A 27,761-nucleotide genomic window follows, 5' to 3' on the forward strand; every position below is an offset into this window, starting at 1 on the left:
ATTTTATTATTCTTTTTTTTTTGTTTGTTTTTTATGATTGTTGTTATGTTTTGTTGTTTATGTTTTGCTAATTTTCAGGTAATTTTCTTGTGTTTTTTTTTTTTTTACTAATTTCTTGCTAATTTTTGGGCAATTTCTTTTTCTAAGTTGCTTAGTGACTTCAAATATCTGTAATAACAGATCAAAAGCTTGCAGGTAATCTATGCTATCAGCCATCTCACTTCTACTGATTACTTCCATCGTGCATCGCCCTCCAGTGAAGACGTTTCCTTGATTACAATAGTTTCGCTCAAAACTGGAGGGAACTAGTTTGCCAAACAGCAACAAGGTCCAAAAAACCCTAAACAGAACCAGTTGAGGAATCTGAGCATATGTGATGGAAAAGGGTACTAAGTGTGGCCTGAGTGATGCAGGGGCCTCGCTGCACTTCACTGCCCTGGACCCCTCAGAGTCAAGGATCTGCCACTGACTACAGCATAAACAGACCCTTTGACTTCCCCTACTGGAGTCAGGTGAAACGAAACTTTAATGACAACCTAAACAAATGACATATTGATCAATTTAAGAAAATTAACAAGTTTCATGCTACATCCCTCTAAAAGATATGAAACCAATTTGACTCTTATCCGACTCCTTTGTTCCGGAAACATAAAAGTGAGCCCACTGTATGCTAATCAGCTGTTATCTGATCAAGACATCACACAGTGTGTGTGTGTGTGTGTGTGTGTGTGCGTGCGTGTGTGTTTCTAACCTTAAAGCTGATGAGCTCTTGCTTGGTGAATCCATTGCTGTGGATGATCTTCATCTGCTTGACCAAAGTGCTTTTACCGCTCTCCGCCGCACCTGGGGGAGGTTGTTAATAATGGTTAAAACTGTGTTTTTAAAGAGGAGACACCACAGGTGAATACAGTAAAACTTTTAACTAGTAGATATAACATGTAGCTTTCCCAGTTGATTACTCACATTAAGGCGAGTAGTTCTTTAATTGCAAGTTTTCTAAAAAAACATAAACGTAACTCTGAACATTGCAAGCCGCCGAGCTCAAAATTGTTGTTTCATTTTGTTGACACATTTGAGTCAAAGGTTTTGACCGAGGGAATAATAAAATATGTCAATATATGAATAAAATGTTATATAGATCAGGTTGTGAATGATGTGTGAACAAACCCCCTGAATATAAAAGCCTTCAGAACATAAAATAGAATAAAACTGTAAAGTTTGGTACATAAATGCCACTAAAGTTGAGATTTCCGACTCAAAGTATAAAAAAATAATCATTTTTGCAAAAATGGCCTTTAAAGATATATGTTTTTTGGAACAAAAATATGACACTACAGGTAAATATTATTAAAAGGTAATTAATATATATCACAATGTAACCTTCCCAGTGTATTACTTATATAAAGAAAATTATTTTTTCTATTAAAGGTTTTCTGATATTTTATGTTTCCAATAAGGAATTGTCTACTTAAATATACACTGTTTGCAAACAATCCCAGAACAGAAATCTAAACTCAAATAAACTTACACATATATCTTTGTTTTGTTTTTGAGGTTTTCATTTCACTAGTCTGAAAATAGACACGTTATTGTAGCAAAATAGCTCCCAAAGCTCATAATTGACCGTTGCATGAAAAAAGTTTTAACCTGCACCAAAAAAAAGAGGATTGTTAGCAAACATACAATAATTACGTCAGATTGTAACACATAAAAGAATTACGTTTTCTGAACTCGATTTCCAAGCGGTTGTTTTAATCGAATTTGATAACTTGCTTTTAAAAAAATAATTCATTTAAGTGTTACAATTGAAGTAATTATTTTGCGCTGGTTAACAACTCTTCTTTTTCAGTGTGTAATCTCAAAAAAAATAATAAAATACAGGCGATAAATCACAATAAACTTACATATTTATGTGGCAAGGCCTTATTATTGACTCTGTAATGATTTCAATTTAACATCGATTCAAAGGAAATATTTGTAAAAATGTCACAACCAAAACTGCATCATGTCATCCACTGAAAATATTTTGTAAGTGATTTTTTTTTTTTTTTTTATCACTTTACTGTATGATACACGGGCAAAAACATCTAACAGGTGAGTTCATGTTATTCGTCAGTCTCACCTAATAGGAGTATTTTAACCACATTCATCTCGCGCTTGGCGTACTCGTACAGGTCTCTGTCTATCTTGGCACTGTGTATCCTCGCCTTCTTCTCCTCCTCTGTAACTTCGGTACCGAGGCACAGTCCCATCCTGAGCGCTCATCTCCCCCCCGGATCCCGGCCTGAGAGAAAACACTGAGTCCAAACTGGGAATCAGCACGAGTTTGTTTCTGCGAGCTGCATGCTCCGAGCTCTCCCGCTGCTCCACAAACTCTAGCAAAAGAAGAGGAAAACAAAAAGTTCAGGCCATCTCCGAAATATCCTTCAGACTCGCAGCAGTTGAGGCACGCGCCGTCCGGACTAATCAGGTTTACGCTCAAAGTTTCCCTTTCCTTGTCATCAGATTTTAATGGGTGGTAACTTTTCTGTCCTCAGCCGTGAAGACAGCAAACTGTTATGTCACTGTGCGCCACCGCGGTTCAAAACTCTGCCCTGGCGCCTTGGCAAGGAGCCCAGATAATCCTAAAAGTGCCTCCTCCCACTGCAGCCTGCTGCACAGATGGAAAAGTTTTGGACTTCCCTCTGGAAGTGACGTGCCGGGATAACACTGCTGACTGCGCTGTTTCACCTGCGGGAGAAAACCAAATTGGATACATCACCTTTAACCGGAGGGGCAGTGATGCAAAGTGTGGGATACATTTAATCAATTGCATTAGTACTTGTAGTTAGCAGTTGCTTTGATTACACATGGAAAACATATTGATAATTCATGTAATAAAGTATGATTCATTATTATAGAGGACAGCCTCTGCATCACACACAGGTGTTCAGTTATTGTGGCTGATTAGACCTGCTCAGGTTTCAGCTGTGCAAAGTTACAGTATTTACAGTGTGTGCTGTCAACAAAAGCCCACATACTGATAAGAGTGATAAAGTTTTATACTCCTGAAACTGAAAGATCTCCTCAGGTCACTCAGCTTAATAATAACTAAAAAAGTGTCAAGCTTTTGGAAAATTATGCTACTTTCTTTCTTGAATCCTCTGACTGAATGTACCTTTATATTTCCATGTCTGTACCCGTCCTTCTTTTTACATTTTTTAAAAATTTATTTTTATTTATCTATTTATGTTCTTGTCCACTTATTTCTCGTTATCATTTTTACCATTTTTATTCTGCAGTTATACTTGCATCTTTAAGCTATATTAGGAGTGTCTTTTAATTTTTGTGTACCTGTGCTGTACATTTTACCTTTTGTTTTCTATATGTTTTCAGTTTTAACTTGCAACAAAACTAACACATAGAGAGACAGATGGCAATCAAGCCAGTGTGTGCGCGTGCACACACACACACACACACACACACACACACACACACACACACACACACAGAGAGAGAGAGTCCAGAGAGGAGGATTTTTTATATAAAGTGAGTAAAAAGTATAAAAAGTACACCAGTGGTTCATGAGTCGTGAGTTATTCAACAGAAGAATATTCATTTCTTCTGGGATTTTGAGGTTTGAACAGGAGGAAAGTATCTAACAAGAAACTAGAATTACTGCCTTGTTGATGTATGTCTCTGCCAAACAATGAAGTTAGAGTCCACATCCATGTCTGTCCAAACTCATATGTAGCCATGACCGAAGATAATGCTTAAAAGATGGATGTTGCTACAAAGATTCTTCAAATTCTAAAACATGGATACTTCACGCGCATCTTCAACCCGACAGCACCGAAGATCTGCACAGTCAGCAGTTTCAAGGTGGACACCCAAGATTAGTCATCAGTTTAGTATCTGTCCTTCTGCTCCTGAGTTATGATGTTGAGTAATGTCCAGAAAATAACATTATGATGTCACAGTGAAGTTGACCTTTGACCTTTTGGATATTAAATATTATCACTTTATCCTTTTAGACATTTGTGTGACTATTTTGTCATAATTAGTGAATGAATTCTTGAGGTATGGCTAAAAAAGTTTTGTGAGGTCACATTTACAAAAATGAGACAGAGGTCATAGTGACCTTTGACCACTCAAATCTATCATCATTGAGTCCAAGTGGATGTTTGGGACAATTTTTTAAAAAAAATTTCCAAAAGGCATTTCTGAGATGATGCATTCACAAGAATGGGAGGAACAGACAACTTAAAAACACAATGCCTCCACCCTTGGCTACTGCCAGAATTTATGCATGAAAACAGAAACTAAACAACAACAACAGAAAAACACGAGTAAAGATTTTTCTGTAATCGATTTTTTTTCTTTCTTATCCCTTTAAACATCTGCTGACCCTACATGTTTATCTCAGGACTCCCTGAAGTTTTAGGGCCACTGCACTTTAGTCACCCTGACCGAGGTATTTAAACTTCATCGTGCCAGTCATTTATCTCGAGACTGACAGGTCAAATCCATAGTCGTTGTTTGCCCAAGAAAAAAAGCGCACACACACGCACGCACACTCGCACACATACACACACACACACACACACACCAGAGAACACTTCCAGCTTTTTTCACCAGCTGCAGTGGTTGGCAAATGGGTTTCCTCCAGGCCTGTGTAATATAATGTTTGTCTTTCCTAAAAAGCAGAGCTGTGTCAAAACATAACATATAAAAATTGTTTAAATGAATGTGTGGACTGAGATTTCGGTGTTTCAGCATTGCACAGAGGTCTATTATGTCCCTCAGCTGAGGGACAGGATCGTTCCTGCAGAAGCTCCTCCGAGGGCGCTCAGTCCGGAGGATTAAAGGCTCTTTGTGTTTGTAATGATGTGACGGTTTGCGTTTTTTTGTTCGAATCAGAGAGCGGCGTGAATGGGACCGGTTGGATTTAGCAGTTTTCTGAGCGGCTGTGGCCTCATTTCACAGGCTCAGTGAACCGTGACGATGTGCTGATCCAACAAAGATCGCTGTCATCAGGCTGCACACGACTCTAACTGCTGTTAAACACACATCAGATGACACTTTGACATTTTATTACCAGTTAATTTATTAAAAGGGAAATTTAAACATTGCAATAAAGTGATTGAAAGGTTGTGAAAATCCCCATTGTCTAATATTTAGAAACTTATTTAATTTACCTGCCAACATCCCACCTTCCAACCCACAGACACACACTAAAAACACACATTGTCTCACACCATTAATAATCACCTCAGCGTGATATGCCCCATAACAACAGGAAAAGCAACAGGCCGTAACCCTCAAAAAGTCTGACAGAGATCCTGGGTCCCACATTTTTTAATTCTTGGACATCTAAAACTTCTCGCTAAAACACATTTCTTGAAAGTAGACTGAGGAGAGAAGCAACATAAGGATATTTTAGCTTTTTGATACAATTCACAGCCCTTAAATTAGTTATAGCTTTAGGAATGAGGCAAGACATTACTGTCATTTACAGTGCAAACTCCCTCTCTCTCTCTCTCTCTCTCTCTCACACACACACACACACACACACACACACTTTCTCTCTCGGTGCAAAATCAGGTAGTTAAAATCCACAGTTAAAATTAAAAGACTCCACAGATCAAGTGACGTGGTAGTTTCTCGCAGGATGGACAAAATCATTGTGATTTCCAGAAATTAAAATAAATCTGTTTTCTCAGTGTAATAAAAACAGTCACAGTCAGCGTTACTGATGACACTTCTACGATGATGATTAAAAAATAATGCGGTTAAAAATCTAAAAACATAACTTACAATGTTATTTTTAAGTTATGGCTTATCGCAAACTTAACATACCACTTCTACACCTATGCAGGAACACGTAGTGTGTGATTTCACAGACAAAAACAAAACAAGACAGACAACATTAAAAAGTTCTCTGTGGAGGACGAGGAGGAGGTTTAAAGGGATTCTGCAGGTTAAACTGTGTTCTTGTTTAATCGCATTAGACTGGAGTAGTCTGTGTAGATGAAGGCTGAGAGAAGTTAACCCAGCAGCGTGAAAGACACACCACCTCACCAAATATCTAAAGCAGGATTCTGCACCCAGTGGACAAGTGGAGACCGACTGGCCTGTTGGTAGTTTCACCTTGACAGGTCCAGATCAGGACAACACGGACGGTCGCTCTGGGTCAGCTGAATCCACCCTCTTAAAGCTGAGTGCGAGTAAATAAAGAAAGCAGGTCTGAGGTCTCACTAGTGAACGGCCTTGGTTGCACCTTCACTCTGCTCCTGCTGCTCTCTCTTCTTCATCGCCTCGATCACCGCCATCTCCTTGGCCTCCTTCTTCTGGTTTCTGGCTTCAAACTGCAGCCTGGAAACATGCAAGGTGACATCAATAAACTTGACATAAAAGTTGTAAAGAGTCAGAATGATTTATAGAGTGAGAATTAAAGATGATAAGGATGAGCCAGTTAAAGAGCGGGTCCCTCTACTTTGTTTTCTCTGATGGAAACGCCCACTCGGCTGTTAGCAAAAAGCAGTGATTACAGCCGTGACTGCTGATGATCATTTCAACTGTAATAACTGAAAGTCTGGGTTCAGATGTTTGAAGTGAGGTTGTATGAGGCACTTATCCACAGTCAGTGTAATATTTTCACTGCTTTACTTTGCCGTCAGACTGCTCTTTCCTAACGAAAACTGAAGCTCCCTTCAAAGCCACCAGACGTCTTTGACAAAAAAAGTCATTTTACCTCCCAGAAAACAGGATTTTCCAGTCTACCGCTGCAACGGTCAGGTAGTTTGTTAATTATTGTGTGACTTTAGTCATATCGGTTCGGGGGGTGGAAGGAAAATTACTAATTTGGAACATTAATAACCATCTCAAAAATACAAAGCGGGCTACGGATTTATATGCATAAGTGCTATCATGTAGAAACCTACGTCATGTGCGAAAACATTTTTCGAAAGGCTTTTAAAAATGTCATTAGGAACATACGTAATATGACCATAATGTGAATATTCTGATTTTAATACTACAGGGAAGCTACAGAATGTAAAATATTAAAAAATCAGACAGAGTAAGTCTAAAAAAATGGACCCGCCTTCACGTTAAGAATGGGAAGTCGCTGACCTGTTTTCGATGATTCTCTGGACGATGTCATCAGTGGTGAGATTATTCCCACTATCGATGGTCCTGAATATCCCCCTCTTCTTAGGCTCCTGAGGGCAGAGAACAAATGGTTAAATCAAACTATTGCAAGGACAAAGTTCGCCTGTTATGCCCTGTGAATGATGAGGTCCACTCTTAAGCTATTAGAGCAATGTTATGAGAGAGAATGAAACAATAACACGCACTATTGTGAACATCTGAGATGTTATGTGTAACACACAGATGTAAAACACTATTGGTGCCACCTGAAGCCAATCGGGAGACTTTTATAAAACCCGAACAGAGCAGTAAACATCATTCTTAAGTATTTTTCAGATTTAGACCAGTAAGTTAGATTCTTCTAATCAGGTCTTGGGTAACAACATAAGGAGCATCAGTGACCACTTTTTTTTTTTTTTAAATGACATCTGGCTTCATATCAAGTTGAAGTGCACCTATTATGAGTCATCAAATGTAATGTACATGTTATTTAATTTCAGATTACTGTGTGGTATTTGTCTACATTATTTTTGCACCGCTTATTACTATGTGTGTTTGTTTAAGCCACAGAGATACACGCTCAACAGGTGATGCGCAGTACGCAGAAAGACGTCCCTGTATAAGAGGATAATGGACCAGGTGAGGGCCTCACAGAGTGACCAGTGTAGCAGACAGAGCAGTAACCATAAGGAATAATAAGGGTTCCATTTCACATGAAAACTTGCCTTAATGTGAATAAGACAAATAATGATGTTAAAATAATGTCTAACACAAACACGTATAACATATAAACACAGTACAATCACATGAGATTGAGCCGAGACAAAAGGAGCCTGTACTCACAGCGTAGGGGTCTGACGCATCCTTATCTGGAAACACCTCCGTCTTGCCATGACACACCATGTCCACCTGCACAGTTATACACACACCTGGTTAAACCATGTGTAGAGACATAAATGACATTCTTCTAGCATGCAAGTCGATCTGCATTATAATCAGTGAGAAGTACTGTCATTCAAGAGGCCTGTGCTGCCAGATGGCCCGCTCTCTTCCTGCTCTCTCACTGTAACCAGCTCCTGATTACTTTGCATTCAAAGTTGTGTGTGCTCTTAGTTTGCCATTGCATACTTGTTATCTACCGTTTTTTATTCCCCTCAGGCTTTTCTAATTGTGGAGCATTTGAAAAAAAAGCCTGTGATGATGATTTAACGACCTTTAGGGTAATCTGATCGATCTTAAGGTGTTCAAATTGATGTTTTGTTTTGTTTTTCTAACATTCCCCCTGTCCACAGGGGGGTGCCGTATGGCTCATTATTGGTCCCTTTTTTTAAATTAAGGGTGTACATATATTATCTTAGAGAGAAACTTTTTAATACAGCAATCATACAGTGATCTATTGTTCTTTTCTACATGATAAAAGGCTGAAAGTACTCTTTAATCTGTATGTACTCTACTTCTGTCAAACCTTAATGAGCTCAAAGTAGTTTTAAATCCAAGTTAAATTAAGTTATGTACTTCTTTGAGTCCAAGACTGTATAAAGATTACCAGGTATGGTAACCTATGACATTTTTATAACACCATATTGAAATACTCTTTGTCTTTAAATTCAGGATGACAGCTAATAAAAACTTAATTTTTATTTTAGGAACAAGTACTGTTTTACATTAGTAGCCAGAAAAAGATGTTGATGCAGCTGAACTCCTTTGCAGGTTTTAGATTTTGAAGATGAACTAATACCTACACCAATTTACTGCATTTGTTATATTTTGCTTATAATTATGCCTTTGAACTTAAAATCCACTGTCTCTAATTTACACATCACTGAGTTTTACATTAGAAGATGTACGGGCCGCCCTTCTCCTAAAAAAATGCGTAAAAAATGAAGCTGCTATTTTGGCCAAGACTCATCTAAATAAGTCTAAATAAATGATCAAACACATGACAGAAGTAAAGTCTTGCTAAGGCAACTCACCTTAAAATGATCCAGCAGGTCTTTGCCCACTGCATAGGGAGCACCAATCACCACCTCTGACACATACTGTAGAGAGACAGGTGAGGAAGGGTTAAGATTCACAGTCAGAAGTTCATTTTCTAATGATTAAACTTACATGCTAATGCCTCATCAGGTAATGCATTTCTGTTTAAATCTCAAAGTTTAACTGCAAAACAGCTCAATGGTGAAAAAGGTTTTACTCTTCTTACTTCAGTTCTGGTAAAACTGATTGTGGAGCATAACAATTTAGCGGTTTTATAATTGTATAACATGTTTGTTTTGTGTAATGCTGGTTTCACTTCAACACAAACACACATGGTGCAGATGGGGGCACAGGGACTCATTGTTCTGGACTGATAGCTGACCAGCAGGAATGAAGGGAACAGAGCCAAGTTCAGTCTGCAGGCTGTGAGTATCCAGGGTGGAAATGCATCCCACTGTGCGGTACATTTACAGAGGAGTGTGTGTGTGTGTGTGTGTGTGTGTGTGTGTGTGTGTGTGTGTGTGTGTGTGTGTGTGTGTGTGTGTGTGTTTGTGTGTGTGTGTGTGTGTGTTTGTGTGTGTGTGTGTGTGTGTGTGTGTATGGGAACTCACTCGACAGGCCAGGACACTCAGTGTCCTCTCATGGATGTTCATGATTGGGTAGTTCTTCCCCTTGTACCGATTCACTTCCTAAAGAAAATGAAGACATTGTTTAGTATTTTCACATTTTTGCCTTTTAGATTATTAAGCAAACTCACTTGAATCAAAACATGCAGGATTTAAGCTAAATAATCAGGCATTTTCGGGAAAAGCAAAGACACAGCAACACCGACAATAAAAACAAATGCCATCAATGAAGCAGATAAGCAAAGTTTGCAGCTCATCAACCTTGTAAAACACTTTGTAACTTTGTTTCAAAAAGCGCTTCACAAAGAATGTTTATTACTATTATTAAAACATCAGACTTAAAGATATACTATGCAGGATTTTCTTAAAAAAACAAAAAAAATGTTATCGACTAATACGGACGTAATCCCTCAAATAAGTTTGTTGTGGTGTATTTATCTGCAGAGACTCTGTGCTCCGCCTGAATTTTCTTATTTTCTGTTTCTAAAGTTCATGGACGTGTACCCCAACAGTGCTCGGGTGAGGTCTGGGCTTTCTAAAAAGATAGCGACCAGGTGCCAGACCATAAGCATCAGACATCCAAAAGACACAGCACAAAAAAAATAAAACACAACGTTAGGCAAAACACCTAGCATCCTTACAAACAGTGTTATACAGTAACAATACTGCAGAGTACACCTTTAACCTGTTTCAAATGTCTCAATCGAGGGGTTGATGCTTTGCTGAGAAGTGTGTGTGTGTGTGTGTGTGTGTGTGTGGGTGTGTAATAGGTGTACCTGGTCAAAGTGCAGACCCACGATGACGTAGGGCCTCTCCGCCTGCTTATAGACCATCTCTAAGAAGTCAACATGGCCAATGTCTGTGAAGGTGTTTGTGGTCAAGGCAACAACAAGAGCATGCACCACAGACATGATTGTTACTCAGCTCTGGTTTATTTCTGCATGATAAGGATACGGAAGAGGTCGAACGCCCCGGCCACATAGATGATGGTGTCTCCGGGCTGAGGCTCCTTTCCTGAGGCAAACTGGATGATCTTCTGGGACGTCTGGAGAAACTGCGACACTCCTGTCCATGGACTGTGGCCTTTAGGACCCTGGAACACAACAAACAGGTCTCTGACTGTGGAAATGCTACTAACACCAGGCGGTTCCTGCGTTCCAAAATTCGTTCAACACGCCCTCATTCAGTTCACCTCAGCACTTGACCTCTGGGGAATCCCCACTGCCATCTTAGGTGGCGTTCAGATGGACCTTTGAAGGGCTGAGGGAGCGAGTGAACAACAATGGTCACCCCAGACGTGTATATCACCCACAATGCATTGCAGTCCATTCATGCTAAGGGGCAGTAATAAGTAAAACTCCAGCTGCACCACAGAAGGAGACGACGCATAAACTGGTAAATAACTAAAAAATAAAATAAAATATATTCACTACCTGATGCTTTTCAGCTCCACTTTTTCAAATATTTTTTTGGTCTGTTCAGGGAGGCTTACAGGTCTGTAGATTTAGTCATCTATTAGCAGATAATTGCTTGATAATTTACTGAAAACTGCCATTTGTTTAATTGCAGTTAATGTTTACGTTCTTTGTTGTTCTGTTTTGGATTGTGTTATTTCTGTATTCCAACATTATCTGTAATTGCTTGGGGGAAAAAATGCTGTTTTGCAAGATATCATGAACCCGTAAAAATAATAGTTATGATAATCATGATAGAGATCACATTAAAACATTGTTATATCAGAAACTGATGCAACTAATTAGGCCTACCAAGTGCCTGCCTATTGCATTTATCTGCAAAAGATGCCTTCAGCTCACAGAGAGGAGTCTGCAGATATTTACTTTATTTATTTATATGTCTTTCTGATGGTCTGTAAAAAGCAGTATAACCCTAATCCTGCAATAGCGATACGTGATAGTTGCTGAAAGTGAAGGAGAGCAGGTGTGTTTCATTTCAATCCCCCGCCAGCTTTCCCTCCGCTCTCCAAGTGGACTCTGCGCAACGTCAGCTGTTACGCAACACCAAGGGCTCAGGGGAAGTGAAGGAGGGCAAGTGGAACTACTGATGAAATGCAGCTGGTGTCTCAGTTTGGGAAAGATATCCTTTATATTATCCTTTATAATCTGGGTTCATTTACATGAGAAGGTTTAGGGGGAAAAAAAAAAGATACTCACTTTTCCGAAGTTGTCTGTATGCTGTTGGTAATCGGGGTTATCCTGCAAAAAAATATTTGAGAATAAAAGATGAGAACAAAATCAAAACAAACATCACTCATACACTAAGTAGTGAGTCCGCCCACATACAGACGCTAAAGGGGATTCATAGTTGTGCGTTAAGGGTTGCCAAACGTTTCTGCTGAAGCCTACACACATAGTCACCGTATCTGACATGCACCCCATTTTATAAATGTAGCCACAGGTCAGGACTACCACGAGAAGTACATGCATGTTCTGCTGTCACTTTATAAGGTAAATGAAAAAATATATGTAATTACATTAGAGCACAACATGTCATACGTACATCAGTGTTGTGCTGTGATGGTGCTATTAATGAGTGAGATCCCACACCAAATGTCAACTATACACCTACTGCTGTAAGATCTTTGTGCTGAGTATAAACGCAGCTTAACTCACCAGGTTGCTGTGATGGGCTTTGGTCATGAGAAGCATTCTTCCCACCAGGTCAGTGGTGGAGACACCCTGTGTGCGCTTACATTCCCGGTAACGTCCCGCGCGCTTCACCTCTTCATATGTGTCCTTACCATCCACCGTCAGCGTGATGTCATCTGGTGAACACAAACGATGACATTAATGTTTCACCACGTGTTAGCATCTTTTTCTTTCTTTTTTAAAGATTATAAAATATTAATTATTATTTTACCTTCATGTATACGACAGTGTGAGAGAGATAGGAAAGGTGGGAAAGAGATGGGGGAATGACACGCAGCACAGGGCCACAGGCCGGACTCGAACCCGGGCCGCTGCAGAAGCCTCAGGCACATGGGGCGCACACTGTACCCAGTGAGCTAGTGGTCGTCCCACATGTCAAAATCTTGACATCATTATGAAACGAGATTCAAAGAGCAGCCCTAAAGTGGCTCACCTCCGTGCACACAGAAGTCACAGTTGTACTTGTCCAGAGTCTCCACAGTGGTGAGGTAAGGTGCTCCTTCTACTATCTCATCCACCCACTTGATGGCCCGAACCATCTTGTAGCGCTCTTCCTGAGTGAAGACAGGAGGACCCTTGTGCTTGGAAATCTCCGCTTTGAGAGAGGATGAGAGTTAATATCTGTGGTTAATTACTGGCACATCATTTACATCTGTATTGACCTTGAATTCCTTATTTGCTACAATACAAACTCTCTTTACTCCTTAGAGATTTAGACAACTCATTAATGAACAATTACAGCCCATATCAAACCTCCCATTTATAAAAAAAAAATGTTAAAAGACTGTTTTTTTAACAGTTTAAAACCATCATGGCCCTAAACAACCGTTTAGTTGTTTTCTCAGTCAGGATTTCGACCACAGCACAAAGACTGCTCTTGTCTTGAACGACATCCACTTTACCACGGGTGGTGGAAAAGTTTCCGTCTTGTTATTATTAGATCTCTGTGGTGCAGTCAACACGGTCAACCGGTACTCAGATTTTATGCCCCACATATCTGGAACAATCTCACAGAACATGTGAGATCTACAACAACTCTCAGTTCTTAAAATGAGGATTTAATACTTTTTGTTTTACTACTGCATTTTTAAATTAAACTATTTTATTTACTGCACTTTCATTTTTATTCAAGGGTTTGATTTTATTTATTCTATTTTAGCCTGTTTGCATCTTCAAGTTTATTTTGCTTGTCTCTTTTAAAAATCATCTTTATGTGTCTTTATATGTTGTTTTTTATTTTGCCCTGTCTTTTGTTTATGCCTGTCTTATATGAAATTGCCTTGTTGTTAAAACTAGCACTTTGCATTTCAGCAGCAAGGAAGTGGTCTGACTCAAATGTGTCATGTTGTGCAGATTGATATCTGCCTGCTTGTGATAACCTTGCGCCTGACTTTGAGTAAATATCTCAATAATGAACACCCCAACCCCCACCACCTCATAAAAGAAGCACAGAATTGAGATCGACATTGAAAAGTACATCATTAAACGAACAAGAAAAAAAGACATAAATACAATGATTCTATAAACACAAACTGGAAAATAAATAGGAAAGGGTAAAGGAAAAAAAAGGGCTAAAAAGCAAAAATACCAAAGTCCAAAATACCTTGGCTGGCTGAGCTATTAACATACGGGACAGAAAGGGATTCCACGTCTTTATAAATGCATTAGTAGTCCCACACAGGGCCATCTTAATTGTTTCCAGTTTAAGAAAATACAGCACCTCCTTGACCCAGATTGCATGGGAGGGTGGAATCATTTCATGTTTTTTATCATGATGTTTTAATTAGGATAAACGACTATGAAATGTAAAATCTTGACTAAAATCAGTTTACTTTGAGCAAAGTAAACAGATCTTCAAGGCTGCAGCCATTTAAACATTTGTAGCTTGCATTCATGCCTATTTAATAAAGGTGACATTGAAAGAGTAAACATTTATATCTGACAGCTGGTTAGCTTCTTTTTAAAAAAAACTCTTTATCTATAAACATTTTTCATGTTTTAAATACAGTACAAAGCTAGGCAACAAAATAAAGAAAACCGAGAGAAAAAAACCCCAAAAAAACAGATTAGAGGTGTTGGGGTGATAATTTCAAGCAAGTTGCCTAATTCAAACTTAAATAGCCAACATGATGATACATGCAATAATTCTGAGTAATCTGTCTCATGGGCTAAATAAGCACACCATTTTTGCCACCGTTTTTCTCCCAAATCCTTTTGGAGTCGTATGGAATAAGTCATTTGTTCTAAGACATATAAAGGTTTAACAATATTAACAAAATGCCTTTAGTGGGGCAGTTTTTCTAGCACCAGTGTTTTGTGATGGCCTTTTAGCTTGCTGCCAGCAAGATCTTAAGAAGGTAAGTGCCATCTTTACGCAGTCCGTCAGGGATATTTCCAAGACAAAGGGAGCTGGTTAGCCTCTTAAAAGTTACCGGAAGTCTCAAGCTGTCTGAGTAGCTTGCAAGAGGTACTGGAAATGACCCTAACACAGGTTAGCTATGTCTGCAGCAAGGAGCACTGTTGTTGTGGCCTTGTACCATCAAGTTGTGTTGAATCGGGTTTTCAGTGAGTGTAATGACAGTTGATCGTGAAAAGGCTTCACAGAAATATCCATATCTGAGTGTGTATATGTGTCTTACCATCTGTATGCACTCCAGCTATGAGGTAATCTCCCATGCCTTTGGCCTGCCGCAGCTGGTTGGAGTGTCCATAGTGTACCATGTCATAACTGTGGAGACAGAAAGAAGAGACGACAATGTCAGCATGGAAAAACAATACTGTAAGTACTTAAACAAAACTTAACAAAGGATAAAACAGATAAAAACAAACAGATAAACACACAAAACAACAATAAGCACCCTGCAGCTATAGCTTTCTCACAACACTATTGTCTTTTAAATGGTCTTTAAAAGCCGTCTTTGCAGGACAGCTTTGACTGACTAACTCATCTTGCTTTGTCATTTAAAATGATCTCATATTTATTTGAATATCTTTTTATGGCGACCTTAGACAGTAGAGAACAGTGTGCTGTAAAAACATGCTCTCCAAATTGCGCAGGTGATATCCCAAAACACAGACGGATAGACCTTTAAACACTGTGAGAGATGATGATAAAGGTTAGTGGGCGAGAGGTAACAATCAGGGACACTGTGTACAATGTGCCACTGTTTATTTGTTTTCAGCCATTGCATAACTTATACAGTTAATGTTTTGCACTGGCTTGCCTTTTTTAAAAAACAAGTCATGTTCCTCCTTTGTTGCAACATATTTTAAGTCTTAGCCGACTGTAACAAAACAAAAGAGAGAAATCCCAAAAAAACGGGGATGTTGCTTAGAGCGAGTTATGCTTGATGAAAATGTGCTTCAGGTCAGCACCCTGCAGCTTCACATTCCTATAGTCCTCACATGGTATCACAGGACCGTACAGTTCGCCCACACACTGCGCAGCCTCACAGGAGCAGCTGGTGGTTATAGATGCATAAAAAAATCATTTATTAGCAAGGGGTTTATATTATACATTTATATTTGTGCTAATTTAAGATATCCCAAACAACCATCAAATCACATGACTAAAGGTAGCTTGGCCAGCAAGTTATAGTGATACTCATTCTGACCACTCTTTATATAAATACATAAGAGTTTTTTAGGAACATAAGTTCGCAGCCACTTTCCTTGTCCCTAATTTCCCAGTGAATGTAAGGATTCACACTAGTCATATTTATTTACAATACCAGTCTCTCTGGCCTTTAGGTCCTTTCTGTTAACACTTCTGTATCTGTAGGTTATTTCCACCGGATCCTACTGCTTTAACACCAGACCTCATCTGTGACTGTACTTCCAGTGAGCAGACCTCTCCTCTATAATGACATTACCACAAGCTTTTAGTCTGAATTCCCTTAGCAATAATCCCCCAACCTCCCTCACGTCACCTGGTTGGGATCAGTTAAGACACTATGCTCCCAGTTGTGAATATATCTTCTTCAGAGTCATGTTTATGCAGCTCAGGGTTTACTTTTTAACAAATTTGCATTCTTGAGCAACAGCTTCATGACAGTTTTACTGCTGCAAGAGAGACAAAGTGAATACAGTGAGGTGATGACTGTTTTTACACTTCAAACCATGTGAATATTTGCCTAAAGTCAACTGGTGTCAGAAAATTACAACAAAATGTCTTTAATGGCCCTAAAAGGTCTACAATTTTAGACATATTGCAAATGTGTAAAATGATAAAGAGAGCAATCAATCAACAGACAATGTTTTTTGGATGCAGTATCAGCTGTCAGTGCAAGCAGTAGTTATTAGATTGCCGTGTCACACGATGCAGTTCCTCTTGGCTCAGTTAACATCGTCAAATATTTTTGTAAAAGCAAATATGCAGCTGTCCTAAAATTATGTAATGGGCCATCACGAATGCATCTAATAACTGTTACAAACTACTGAATATTTATTTTGTTTTTTGACAATTACATTAAACAACTCCTCTTTCTCTACTTTGTCTTATGATATATCATATGTCAATAAGTATATACTACAGTAGGTCTAAATACACCCCCTTCGAGCCCCCCGAAAAGAGGCAAACACTGCTTACAACATGCCGCTTTTGCATCACTCTGAACGACATGTTCACTATGCTAGTTATTTATATCCACCACATGAGATGGGTCATGTTAAACTAGCTATCAGCACTTCCTGAGTGCTTCCAGGAGAGAATTTATGCACTGTCCACTCAGAGTCTATCTGACTAATGAGTTGGCTCTGAGCGTCAACCAACTCTCAGATGTTTGTATCAGAGTAACACAGACAGACAGACAGACAGACAGACAGACAGTCAGTAAGTAAATAACCTCAAGTAAAGTTACTATTCTTATCATTTCAGAACCCAATCTTAATTTAAGTAGCCTAATTGCTGTTCATTTCTCTCTCTCTCTTAATATGTGTGTGTGTGTGTGTGTATTTCTTTTTCTTTTCTCATAAATATTCACATATTCGTATTCTTTATATTTATACTGTGTAACATGCCTGTGCAATATCCTGCTGTGCAGTATTTTACCACTTACTGTGCAATAATACTTATAGGCTATATTTCTATATGTTTACAGTAAATATACTACACTGTGTGAGTATTTTCAGTTATCGTGTGCAAATAACAATCATGGGCATAAGGTATCTGTGTAAGTGAAAGGTGTACATTGTTCATATAGATTTTATATTAGTTTAGTTTTATTTGATCTAATTTGTATTTTTGTAATAAATTGTCCTCTTTTAGCATCAGATCATTGTTTTTGCATTTCTCTCTTGCTTCTGACTCTTGAGTGTGAATTTATCTGATGTGGGATTAATAAAGTCTTTCCTTATCTTAATTACCCAAACCATCGGACGTCAAACGATTAACACTGTCAAGGCTTTTACCTTAGACAACCTTGAAAGTATTTACAGGAGGATTTGAGGTGTTAAAGGCAGAACTAAATATGTGAACAAGGGTGTCGCACCAAATTCTGGGCCCTATGCTTAAGCAGTCCCTGTGGGCCCCCGCCCTTCCTCTTTAGCTTCATGTCTCTGTCATACACCATTTAATTTGTTTATTTATTTATTTTTTAACAGTCTGTTCACTTTCTTTTCTTTTTTGGAACCCCAATTTGCCTTTCTTGAATAAAAAGATGAGCAGCATAAGAAGTTATTCACTCAGCTCAAACAGAGTTTAGACACAAATCCTTGTGCAGGGTTGGGCTAAAGACTTTTGTACTTTTAAGGGGTTAAAGGGGCCTAAAAGAGCTTCCACTTTCTTATACAAAATTCAGTCTTTCAACTGATTAATTCAGTCATTGTTAATGTAATTATGGCGCTAATTATTTAGAAATAAGAAATGAAAGCAAAATGATTTTTTTCATTTCATGCTTCCACTTTCCCCCACACAACAATGTTCTTGTATGATTGAGAAAAGTAAGGGGTTAGGTCTGCAGACAGCAGATGTTATTTTGACATTTCAACATTTTCATAAAAGATGCATGTAAAAGCAGCCAAGCATCTCCTCTGAGTCAACTGTAGGAGTTTTGGGCATGTTTAGGTTTACAACCGGCATCTCTAACGTGTGTGTAGGCAACATAACACTGCACAGGTGTTCATCTATAGGTCCTTTTTAACCTTTCTATAACCATAGTTGCACCTCTGTATAGGTCGTTCATATGCACACACAAACACATTTCATGTATCATTCAAAACATCAGCTTTACTGTGAGGCTATGAGCCTGTGGACTTAGAGGACCTTGTCCCTGCTTACCCCATGCCATCACTTTGCCATAAAAACTGATAAGTGACGCTGTTGTTATACCGAAGAGTGTCCCGACTGTCTAATAGTGTTTTCTTCCTGTTAATATATAACGCCCGCCTCAGTGGTTTGGTTTTCGAGAGGCATGGGGGCACAAAGACTAGGAAAGTAAAAAATACTTCAGGTTTTCCTCATAAAAACCATCCATGTTGGTTTTTTAAATAAATAAATAAATAAAATCCAATAAAATAAAAGGGGTTTGGTCCACATGCTTAGGACTGGCAGAGGAAGTATTAGTTATGTAGCTCCTATGATTTACCATCATTTGGTTGTAGTGTTAAAATGGAGTAAATAATATAAAATACATAGCATATGATATAAAATAAATATTTCATAAAAAGAGGGGGAATGCAGGGAAATCAAAGAAGGAATATTATAAAAATAAAAAAAATAATATATAGAAGATAGATAAAAGAAAAATAAATATATACATAAAAAGATGTAAATTATTAAAAATAGAAATAGACAAGTCCTTCAGGAAAATAGGAAGAGTTTAGGTTTAGACAGGGGAAACAGCCTTGGACATTACACCTGCTTATACTTACTGAAGAAATTTGACGCAATTAGTTCTTTGAATTAAAACGTTTAAGCCCTGAAATATCTAACATAGGTTGTGTAATTGTCCATAAATTAAAAAAAATGAAGTTTTTTGTAATAGAAAAAGCAACAATTGGGTAAGTTTGACAGAAAGTAACGCTAGCTGTGAGTTGTTTCTTAAATTAAAACATTTAACTAGTTACGTATGATGAGAAACTGTTGCTGTGTTACCAGGTTAACTGCTAATGTAAGTAGCTAACTAGCATTAGCATGCTACCCCACCTTTAGTCCCTGCGTTTATAAAAACCGCGTTTAAGACAACACACTGTGGAGAATAATTTAATACACCAGCACTGGTAATAACACAGTGGCGGGGGCACAAACACTCACCAGCCGTCACACCACAACCGGACGACCCGCTTCCTTTTCTCCGGGCTGCACATTGAACCACCCGGCTTTCTGCACCCATCGTCATCCCGCTGGTCGTCGGTGGCGTGGTGACCGTTTTTGATCATTTCGACAGGTTCCGGTAAAGCAGTGAGTGGTAGCACAGATAAAACCAAGAGGTAGAGTGAGTTTAAAAGTATCTGACTCCGGTTTCTCTCATGGATTATTTAGAAAGGACGTCTTTTCCTCCGTCTCAGGTTCTCCGGAGTACAGTGACACGAGCCGGCCAACGCCTCCAACACTACGTCACATCGGACAATCCTCTCGCGCTGACGTACGGATTGCATAATCCCTCCTGTCACGTGATCAGATACAACCTATAAACAAACCAGCAGAGGTCCACAGCTAAGTCCATTTATCCAGCCACTGTACCTCACTTAGTCCATTTACTGTGCATGAGTAAATGTACTTAGTTAAAAAAGAGTTTGAAAGCTACAGAGATTCATTTTAAAATGATGATAATATTTTAAATATTTTTATGAGTGATTTTTACCCTTGTAATGAGTTTCTAAGACAAACATTTAATATTGACAAGAACAACTGTTTTCTCCGAATCTGAGATTGAAACATTTATATTTTGCATCCAATCATGTACAACGTTTTTGGGAATTGTTTCAAAATTGGATACCAGACAGGGGTCCTCAAGCTCCGAGATAAAAAGAGGGAATACGAAGTACAATAGTTTGATTATTACGGCCCTAAGAAATTTATTCTCAGATGTTATGTTATATTTTTAACGCCAGTCCTCTTTTCCTTGTCTTCATGAATGAGTTATTAAAATGTATAGCCATTTTATTTATTTTCTATGAGTTATATGCTCAGTTGATCATTTTTATTGTTTATATTTCAACTTGTTGTAATGTCCAGAATTTCTTTCAAAATATTGATTTGTAAATATGTATATATATATATATATGTTTATAAACAAATTTAAAAAACAACTAATGTTTAGAGCTACTTTTTGACATCTATTTCCCTACTATATACTTTTATTAAAATAAATTTCAGGGGGAAGAACCATGTGACAGTTCTGGTTTACATATCAAGATTGTTTTCTTTTAAAAGATATGCTGAACTGTTACATAATCACATAACTGAAAGTGGCCATTGTGCAGTTAGAGAACTCAAGTACATTTGGCGATTAGATTTCCATATTCTTACTCAAGAGTTTTCATGAAATAATTTCTGTTTGGTGTTTAACATGTTCATTTGTAATATTTTTTGTTGTATTACTACTTTTGTCTTGGCATTTGAATACTTCTTCAACTACTGATTAATACAGTTAGGAAGTGAAATATTATTAGTCACACTATGATGCCTTAGGGAGTGAGTTGCAGTAGAACAAGTCAAATGACAAAACTTAATTCCTAAAAAAACAGACACAGTATTAAAGTGGATTATGTCATATGCTTCAATAACACTACATATAGCAAGTTAAGTGTCTTCTGTTTCAGAGCAATATATTCACAAGTTACCTGGTCTATTACAAATGAAAACATTTAATTGAATAAGTTAAACAATTTACACAATTAAGAAAACATTCCAAGCAAAAAACATTATCTCTTGCACAACTCAGAAAATATCACACAGCTATCAACAGGTTAAGATAGAGTACTGTCAAGTCAAAACTATAAATCAAGTGTAATATAATATTACTGGTATTAATTCACTATTTAAAGCAAAGGCCAGCACAGAGAAAATTAGCTTAAAATAAGGGCCTTTGCATCACAACATAGCATATTTTTCTTTTCTTTTTTTTAATACAATGAATATCCAGGAGTCTCCACATCCAGTTTTAATACTGGTGAGTTTTAGGAATGCTGAATACTAGCTTATGATGGTTAGTCTGGCTTTTACTAACCTATGACACTACTGAGATACAGGGTGAAATTATGAACACTGGATCTTCCTGAGACAAATTAATAGAGACACATATTTGGATGTTTTCAACCATTTAAGTAAACAGTAACTTGACATGACAACTAGTCAAAATTTAAGTAAAAAAAAATAAAGAAAATCACCTTCTTACACTTCTTTAGATAAAGAAATGACAGCAGCAGAATCTCTGCATCAACTGCAGAAAAGTTGAGATAAAAATGTAAACACAGGCAAATTCAACATCAGTTAAGTGAGGTACAGTAGTAGCTGTACTACCACGCCTGTAAACCTGAGGATGAATGACAGCAGAATGACCATAGACTGTGAGTTCAGGAAGTAATTTAAGTAAACTGAAAGACCTTAAAAATAAACAAAAGTGTTGTTTTGTTAAAAAGTGTACATTCAAAAAAATGCAAGTTTTTAAACACCTGAAAAATGCTACAAAAATATATTTTACTCTAAGGAATACATGTAGAAATGTTTGGCCACCCGAATCTCTTTAAATCTCTTCTAAGTAAAAGCCGCTGCAACATCAAATGGAAAAATGGCCATTTGTACACTGCCGTTATTCTACTGATGCTGGCGACTCATAAACGCCTCATCACTTGTGGTCCACCTGATGAAAACCACTTTACATGAGCATATATTCAGTAACTTAAACTTTAGACACCAGTATTTCAACGAACATTTATGTCTAGCAAATGGCACATTAAATTAGTACCTGCAATGCACCAATACCAATTTTGTAGACAAACAAATTTTAAAAAACAGTCAAAAGTCAAAAGTTATAGTCTGCCACATGACCTTATCTTCTAGAGATTATTTAGCACCTGTAAAAATTTCATGCTGCTGGAAATATGAGTGTTTGTGATTTCCTGACCATACAAAGGGGCAGCAGACTAAATACTGCAGTGGGTGGTTTTAAAACTTTCTTTGGACTTTTTGAATTTTTTTTTAATCAAACTGATGTTCTGTGCTAGTGAGGAAAGCTCATTACTGCTGTTTGATCCTGCAGGGTGTGACTGTAATTTCATAGTTTTGTCATTCAAAGTTGTCTTACAGGTTCAAATAGCTGAACTGGGCTGAGATTACCATAATTAGAACCACTTTAACATCTTGCTGTTATGTGTATGTTTTGTCCAATCTGTCGGTGCAAAGTGCCATTTTCAAATAGCAATACTCAAACTGTTTCCCTTCACACATATATTCCCACAGACACTCATGCACATATACAGTAACTGCATTTATCTGAATGATACCAACACAGCCTAAAAGACTTAACAGCACCCTGAAGTCCAACGCGTCCTCATTATGGGACTGAAATTTCAAATCCCACATTAGGATTGATCATTTGACATATTTGACAAAATCATATGTGTCAAGTAAGTTCCCAGTTATGCAGCTTTTTTCTTCCTTTTCCTTCCTTTGCCATATCCTCGTCCAAACCAGCCACCCTGCACAGCTGTGGTTTCCTCCCCCTGTTCTCCAGCGTCCGGTAAACAGTCCTCCTGCCCATCAAGCGGAGCTATGACCTCACGAGTATGGCTGTCGGCCTCTTCTGGTCGCAGAGGTGTGGCTAGGCTGAAGACGGGGTCCTCTGCCCTGACGGGAGAGAATGAGGGAAACTGAGCTTGGAGGCAATGAGTTGGATTAATATTTCTATTTTGTGTGTGTAGTCCCACAATGGGGAAATTTGCATTGTTTCAGCAGCCAGGTGTGAACAAAATAAACAAGCAAAAGAACAATATAAATAATAAAAGTCCAGGGTGCAATAGTAAAAAACAAAGTGTGATAGTAAAAAAACCCTCAAAGTGCAAACTTAACAGTTGTAAAATATTTACATCAACTGCATATGGAAGATTGCACTTGTAAAAAACTGCACTATAGTATATACATTTACCCTCTTTTACTCTGAAAGAAGACATGTTTGTATACTCTGCTATGAGAACAGTCTATTTAAATGCTAATTTAGTGTGCTTTGTGTGTGTTTGTGCCCTTACCTGTCATACACAGGTATCTGGATGTTCAGCTCCTCCATTAGGAGGCTCATGACATCATCACATTTGCCATGAATTTTCAGCACAGCCAGATCATCTTTCGGCGTCCACTAGAACAAAAGCAAAGCCCCATTATCAGCAACTGAGTAGTGAGAATGTTATTTGCATCTTATTGAAATTGATTTGCATCTTTTTCATACAAACTGTCAAAACTGAACTGTACCTGGAGGTTGACGATGTAGAGTTTGGGCCTTTTGCTTGCCGGTCTGTTCATGCTCCACAGACAAGCGTATTTCTTCAGCACCTTAAAGAGTGAGAAACAGAGAGTGAAGATCATTAAATGATGCAATATACATTCATTTACATGCCATGGGAATATAAAAACATGATATTCATATTAACCTGATTAAATTAAAATTTTAATTTACATGTTTGTTTGTTTTTTTAGATTTACAAGCCACTGTTTTGTTTTTATTAAACCTACCTTCAGACTGGAGCCTAAGCAGAGGATTACATCCGCCATCTCTGCAGCCTCTGCAGCTCCCTTCCAGTTCAGAGGCTGCTCCAGCGTCCCACGTTCCCCAAAGTGTACTATAGTGTCCCTGAGTTCTCCACCACAGTGGCTGCACCTGCGGCCTGTCCCATGGCGGTGCAGCGACGTCCGCTCTGTCACGTCAAACAAACGCACGTACTCCCTGACTGGAGTACAGGATGTACACACCTACAGATAAAAAAAAACAAAACAGCATGTCAGAGTAACTCACTTTCTTTGGAAAACAGTTTTCCAAGACGTTTAAAATCTAAAAACAATTTCAGATATGTACTTTCTTTAGTAATCCTGATGTAACAGCATTGCGTGCATGTATGTTGCGATGTCCTGTCAGTGAAAAATGTTGGTGAAACAGACATGAAGCCAAAGCAGCTCTGCTTGTGTCGCTCAGAGAAACATTACGTCATTTTATTGATTAAAAGAGATGGCTACTGTTTATTTGTTGTGTGCACTGTTGTGTGCTGCTGTGCAGGCCTGAACATGATGGGATGTTTTTGACAGCTGGTGTAGCCACAACAAACAAAGAATCAGGCTTCATATAGCCAATACTGAGTCAGCACTGCAAATTTATGTGTTTAAAAATATCTGACTACATCTTTCCAGCAAGTAAGTGTCCTTTATTTCAGAGTTATGAGATGAAGCAAGCTAAGGACAACAGCTGTGTGTGAGAAAGCGACCCAAAAAATTAAAGACTGAAGGTGTGTGTGTCTTACCTCAATAAACATGTTTCCATGAAGCTCAGACAGCGCGTGTCGGGGTAGACCGCTACGTAAGTGAAGTCCATCACAGTTTTGAGACACAACATGCTGTACCTTTTGAGATAAACATGTACAGTATATGTAAATACCAATATTCATATACTGTATATAAAACTGAACATCTAACAGTATAAGTTCTTTATCTAGGTCTTAAATACCAGCTTTTCCTTATGTAGCATCCTAATGCACATGTGTGTGAGCGTCGGCTCAGCTTTACTCAGGTCAGACGAACTGTTTGTGAAGAGAAACAAAAACAATAATAGTAGTTTGAGTTTAATTCATTTCAAAACAAAATGCAGCAAATATCAGATCAGTGCAGAGACTACATATCTCACCTGACTGTCCGTCCCTTCTGTAGCTGTGTCCACACCCCATTTGGGCCCCTGTAGTCTGGGATAGAAGCTGCCTGATATGAAAGACATTATTAGTCCAGTGAAAGTTAAAAAAAAAAGTAACAGAAACTGAAGATGCAGAGTTTGGATTACCGTACTGATTCCGGCTCCTGTGTAAACCACCAGGTGTTTCGCTTGTTTTACTGCCACAGCGAGCTGCCTGACTTTACTCTTTAGCTCATCAGCATCATCAAACAGCTAAAGACAGTAGAGGAAAAAAAAAAATGTTCACGACCACATGCCCCCCTCTCCCGTCCTTGCAGGAGATATACCACCAGTGCTGTGCTCGCAGAGCCTCCAGCATCATCCTGGACCCCAATCACCCATCCAACAAACCATTTTCCCTCTTACTATTGCAGAAAAGATCTTGGAGCAACTCCGCCAAATCCAGCAGAATGCTTATCAGCTTCTACTCACCGGCAGTTAGAATTATTAATAAACGGTGCCCCCGATGCGTCAACATTGAACGAAACATTACATTACACTGTGTTGCACTGAGCACTTTAAATGCTGCACTTTTAAATTTAAATATTTAAATGTCTGTGCTGGTCTGCGTGCTGCAGCATTTCGTCTTTGTTATGTATGCAGAAAAATGACAAATGAGAAATATCGATATGGACACTATTACTCGGACAATATACAAGCACTCATATACTGGGGACTGTGTGTGGATACTTGGCAGTGGTGTGGTTGGAATCTGACAATTTCTTTTATTTTTCACATCATGTCAATACTTCAGTACTGATTTACCTTAGTTTATCATTCAATAGTGCTCGTATCTATTTGTTTTAGTTTTATCTTTAGGTGTTACTCAATCCTTATTTATTTTATTCTTTATAAAATCTTCTGGTGTGCTGCTGTCTAGTGTGCTTTGGGGATTGTGTTTTCTGTGATGTGGTTTGTGTTGTTGAAAATCTTAAAATTCACTAAACTTTAAGCGACAAATAAACTGACTCTCGACTTGGTTCTTTACATCTAACTAATACTTTGAAACCTGAGCACAATGGCTCAAATTCTTTCAAACATTAGAGGATGGAGATGAGTAACTTGAGTGACTAAAATACCCCAAATTTAGCAAGAAACAAATACAAGAAAATTACCTGAAAATTATCACCAAAATAAAGGTGCAAAGACAATACATCCACAAAAAGAATACATTACCTGGAAAAAGTGCTAAAAAATACTAATGATTCTGTAACATATTTTCAACATACCATTAAAATAATAATGCTTTTCTGACATTATTTACATTTTTATCTCAAAATCAACTAATTTCTTGCACATTTCTTGCCAAGTTGTTAATTGCTTTTTCCTCTATGTTTTTGAAAGAAACAAAACCAGCTTGCTTGGCGATCAAAATACTTGTTAAGGCGTCTGAACGCAGCACGAGAAAAACGGCGAGGATCCGTGTTTCAAAGGGTTAAATACAGCTGAAATCCCACCTCGCCGGGTAAATCAATGGCTAACACAGTTAGCACGGCAGTCTCACCTCCTCCTGCTTCCTCTTGAGCACATTTCTACGGACTTGTCTCTTGCAGAGCTCCTCCACAGTTTCTCTGTGCAGCCGCAACACAGCGGCCTCCTCCTCCGACCGCTCAGCCTCCGGTTTCTTCAGGACCCGTCCAACCTTCAGTTAACAAGAAGACAAAAAATGTCTCACCGGCTGAGAAACACTACATGCACCGAGAACCGCTGCTTTACGCCGCTAGCTCGGTGCAGCTAGCTGCAGAAACAGGCTTCTTCTGTGCTGCAGACTCGTCTTACCTGTCTAAAGATCCGCCTCTCGCTCTCACGTTCAAGTATTTTGGCCCTTTCCAGCGCTTTCCTCTCGGCTCGTGAAGAAACACCGGCGTCTGCCTCCTCCTCCATCCCGTGAAAGATCAGCTGAGAGGTAGCTAGCTGTTACAAACACAACCCGCAGCTCAACAACAAAGCCGGATGTTGTCCGTGAAAAGATGACAGTAGACGGCCAGCAGCGCCCCCTGCTGCCGGGAGTCTGCACATGCCTGTAATAAAGTCTCAGCTCCCGCAAGAGCAGCTTTCAACTGATTACGCTTTGAAACCTGAGTGAGTTGGCTTTATATCTTTCAACATGGGGAAAGGGAAACAACTTGAGAAGATGTGACCCAAAAATTAGCAAGAAAAAACGGCCAAAAGTATACCCCCCCCCCAAAAAAAATAGACAATAAAAAGAAAAAAACTTTAAAATACTTTTAAATGTATAAGATTCAAGATTCAAGATTCAAAGTGTTTATTGTCATATGCACAGTATGGAAACATGTTTCCCTGTACAATGAAATTCTTACTTTGCTGTCCACAGAATGCCTAACGTGTAGAAAATATAAAAGAAATGTGAAATAGAAATTTAGAAATTTACAATAGAAAGTAGAAAGAACAGTGCAAATAAAACAGTACAGTGCAAATTCAAACAGTGCAATTGTGCATGTGCAAACAGAATAGTAAGCTGTCAGGTACAG

General features: G+C 38.5%; 3 protein-coding genes across 3 annotated transcripts in view; all 3 read right to left on the bottom strand.

Annotated features, from left to right (window-relative positions):
* gnav1 (guanine nucleotide binding protein (G protein) alpha v1) overlaps positions 1-3,407 on the bottom strand; it is a 34,805-nt gene extending 31,398 nt beyond the window's left edge. The window contains exons 1-2 of the mRNA XM_088075749.1: positions 2,123-3,407; positions 752-843 (exon numbers count right to left, since the gene is read on the bottom strand). Coding sequence (XP_087931875.1) covers positions 752-843; positions 2,123-2,252 — 222 coding nt within the window. The 5' untranslated portion in view covers positions 2,253-3,407. The remainder of the gene's footprint in view (positions 1-751; positions 844-2,122) is intronic.
* Positions 3,408-5,068: 1,661 nt separating this feature from the next.
* pcyt2 (phosphate cytidylyltransferase 2, ethanolamine) lies at positions 5,069-19,955 on the bottom strand. Its single transcript, XM_088075748.1, has 12 exons — positions 19,653-19,955; positions 15,040-15,128; positions 12,834-12,995; positions 12,365-12,516; positions 11,906-11,947; positions 10,689-10,827; positions 10,511-10,593; positions 9,720-9,797; positions 9,105-9,170; positions 7,975-8,040; positions 7,114-7,202; positions 5,069-6,354 (listed from the first exon to the last, which is right to left on the bottom strand). Exons 1-12 carry the CDS (start codon positions 19,775-19,777, stop codon positions 6,237-6,239), a joined length of 1,209 nt encoding a protein of 402 aa, XP_087931874.1. The 5' UTR covers positions 19,778-19,955; the 3' UTR covers positions 5,069-6,236.
* Positions 19,956-21,190: 1,235 nt separating this feature from the next.
* On the bottom strand, positions 21,191-27,265 carry sirt7 (sirtuin 7). The gene is made up of 10 exons (XM_042485291.2): positions 27,049-27,265; positions 26,774-26,911; positions 25,378-25,482; positions 25,228-25,298; positions 25,051-25,123; positions 24,848-24,946; positions 24,069-24,305; positions 23,808-23,888; positions 23,588-23,694; positions 21,191-23,189 (listed from the first exon to the last, which is right to left on the bottom strand). The coding sequence occupies exons 1-10, from the start codon at positions 27,151-27,153 to the stop codon at positions 22,982-22,984; spliced, it is 1,224 nt and encodes a 407-aa protein (XP_042341225.1). The 5' UTR covers positions 27,154-27,265; the 3' UTR covers positions 21,191-22,981.
* Positions 27,266-27,761: the final 496 nt, after the last annotated feature.

This window comes from Plectropomus leopardus, chromosome 3 (genome assembly GCF_026936395.1).
Source record: "Plectropomus leopardus strain MGB_pleo_1.0 chromosome 3, ASM2693639v1, whole genome shotgun sequence".
In the NCBI taxonomy this organism is placed as follows: domain Eukaryota; kingdom Metazoa; phylum Chordata; class Actinopteri; order Perciformes; family Serranidae; genus Plectropomus; species Plectropomus leopardus.

Bases quoted from the DNA above. Each gene is read 5' to 3' on its own strand.
- sirt7 (XM_042485291.2), bottom strand. From the start codon at position 27,153: ATGGAGGAGGAGGCAGACGCCGGTGTTTCTTCACGAGCCGAGAGGAAA. The intron at 25,124-25,227 runs GTGAGATATGTA...CTTCACAAACAG, and splicing joins CAGAAGGGACGGACAGTCAG to TTCGTCTGACCTGAGTAAAG. The intron at 23,695-23,807 runs GTACAGTTCAGT...CTTTTGTTCTAG, and splicing joins TCTACATCGTCAACCTCCAG to TGGACGCCGAAAGATGATCT.
- pcyt2 (XM_088075748.1), bottom strand. From the start codon at position 19,777: ATGATCAAAAACGGTCACCACGCCACCGACGACCAGCGGGATGACGAT. The intron at 12,996-15,039 runs GTAAGACACATA...CCTCTCTCAAAG, and splicing joins AGCTGGAGTGCATACAGATG to CGGAGATTTCCAAGCACAAG. The intron at 9,798-10,510 runs GTACACCTATTA...CATTTTCTTTAG, and splicing joins TGGGTCTGCACTTTGACCAG to GAAGTGAATCGGTACAAGGG.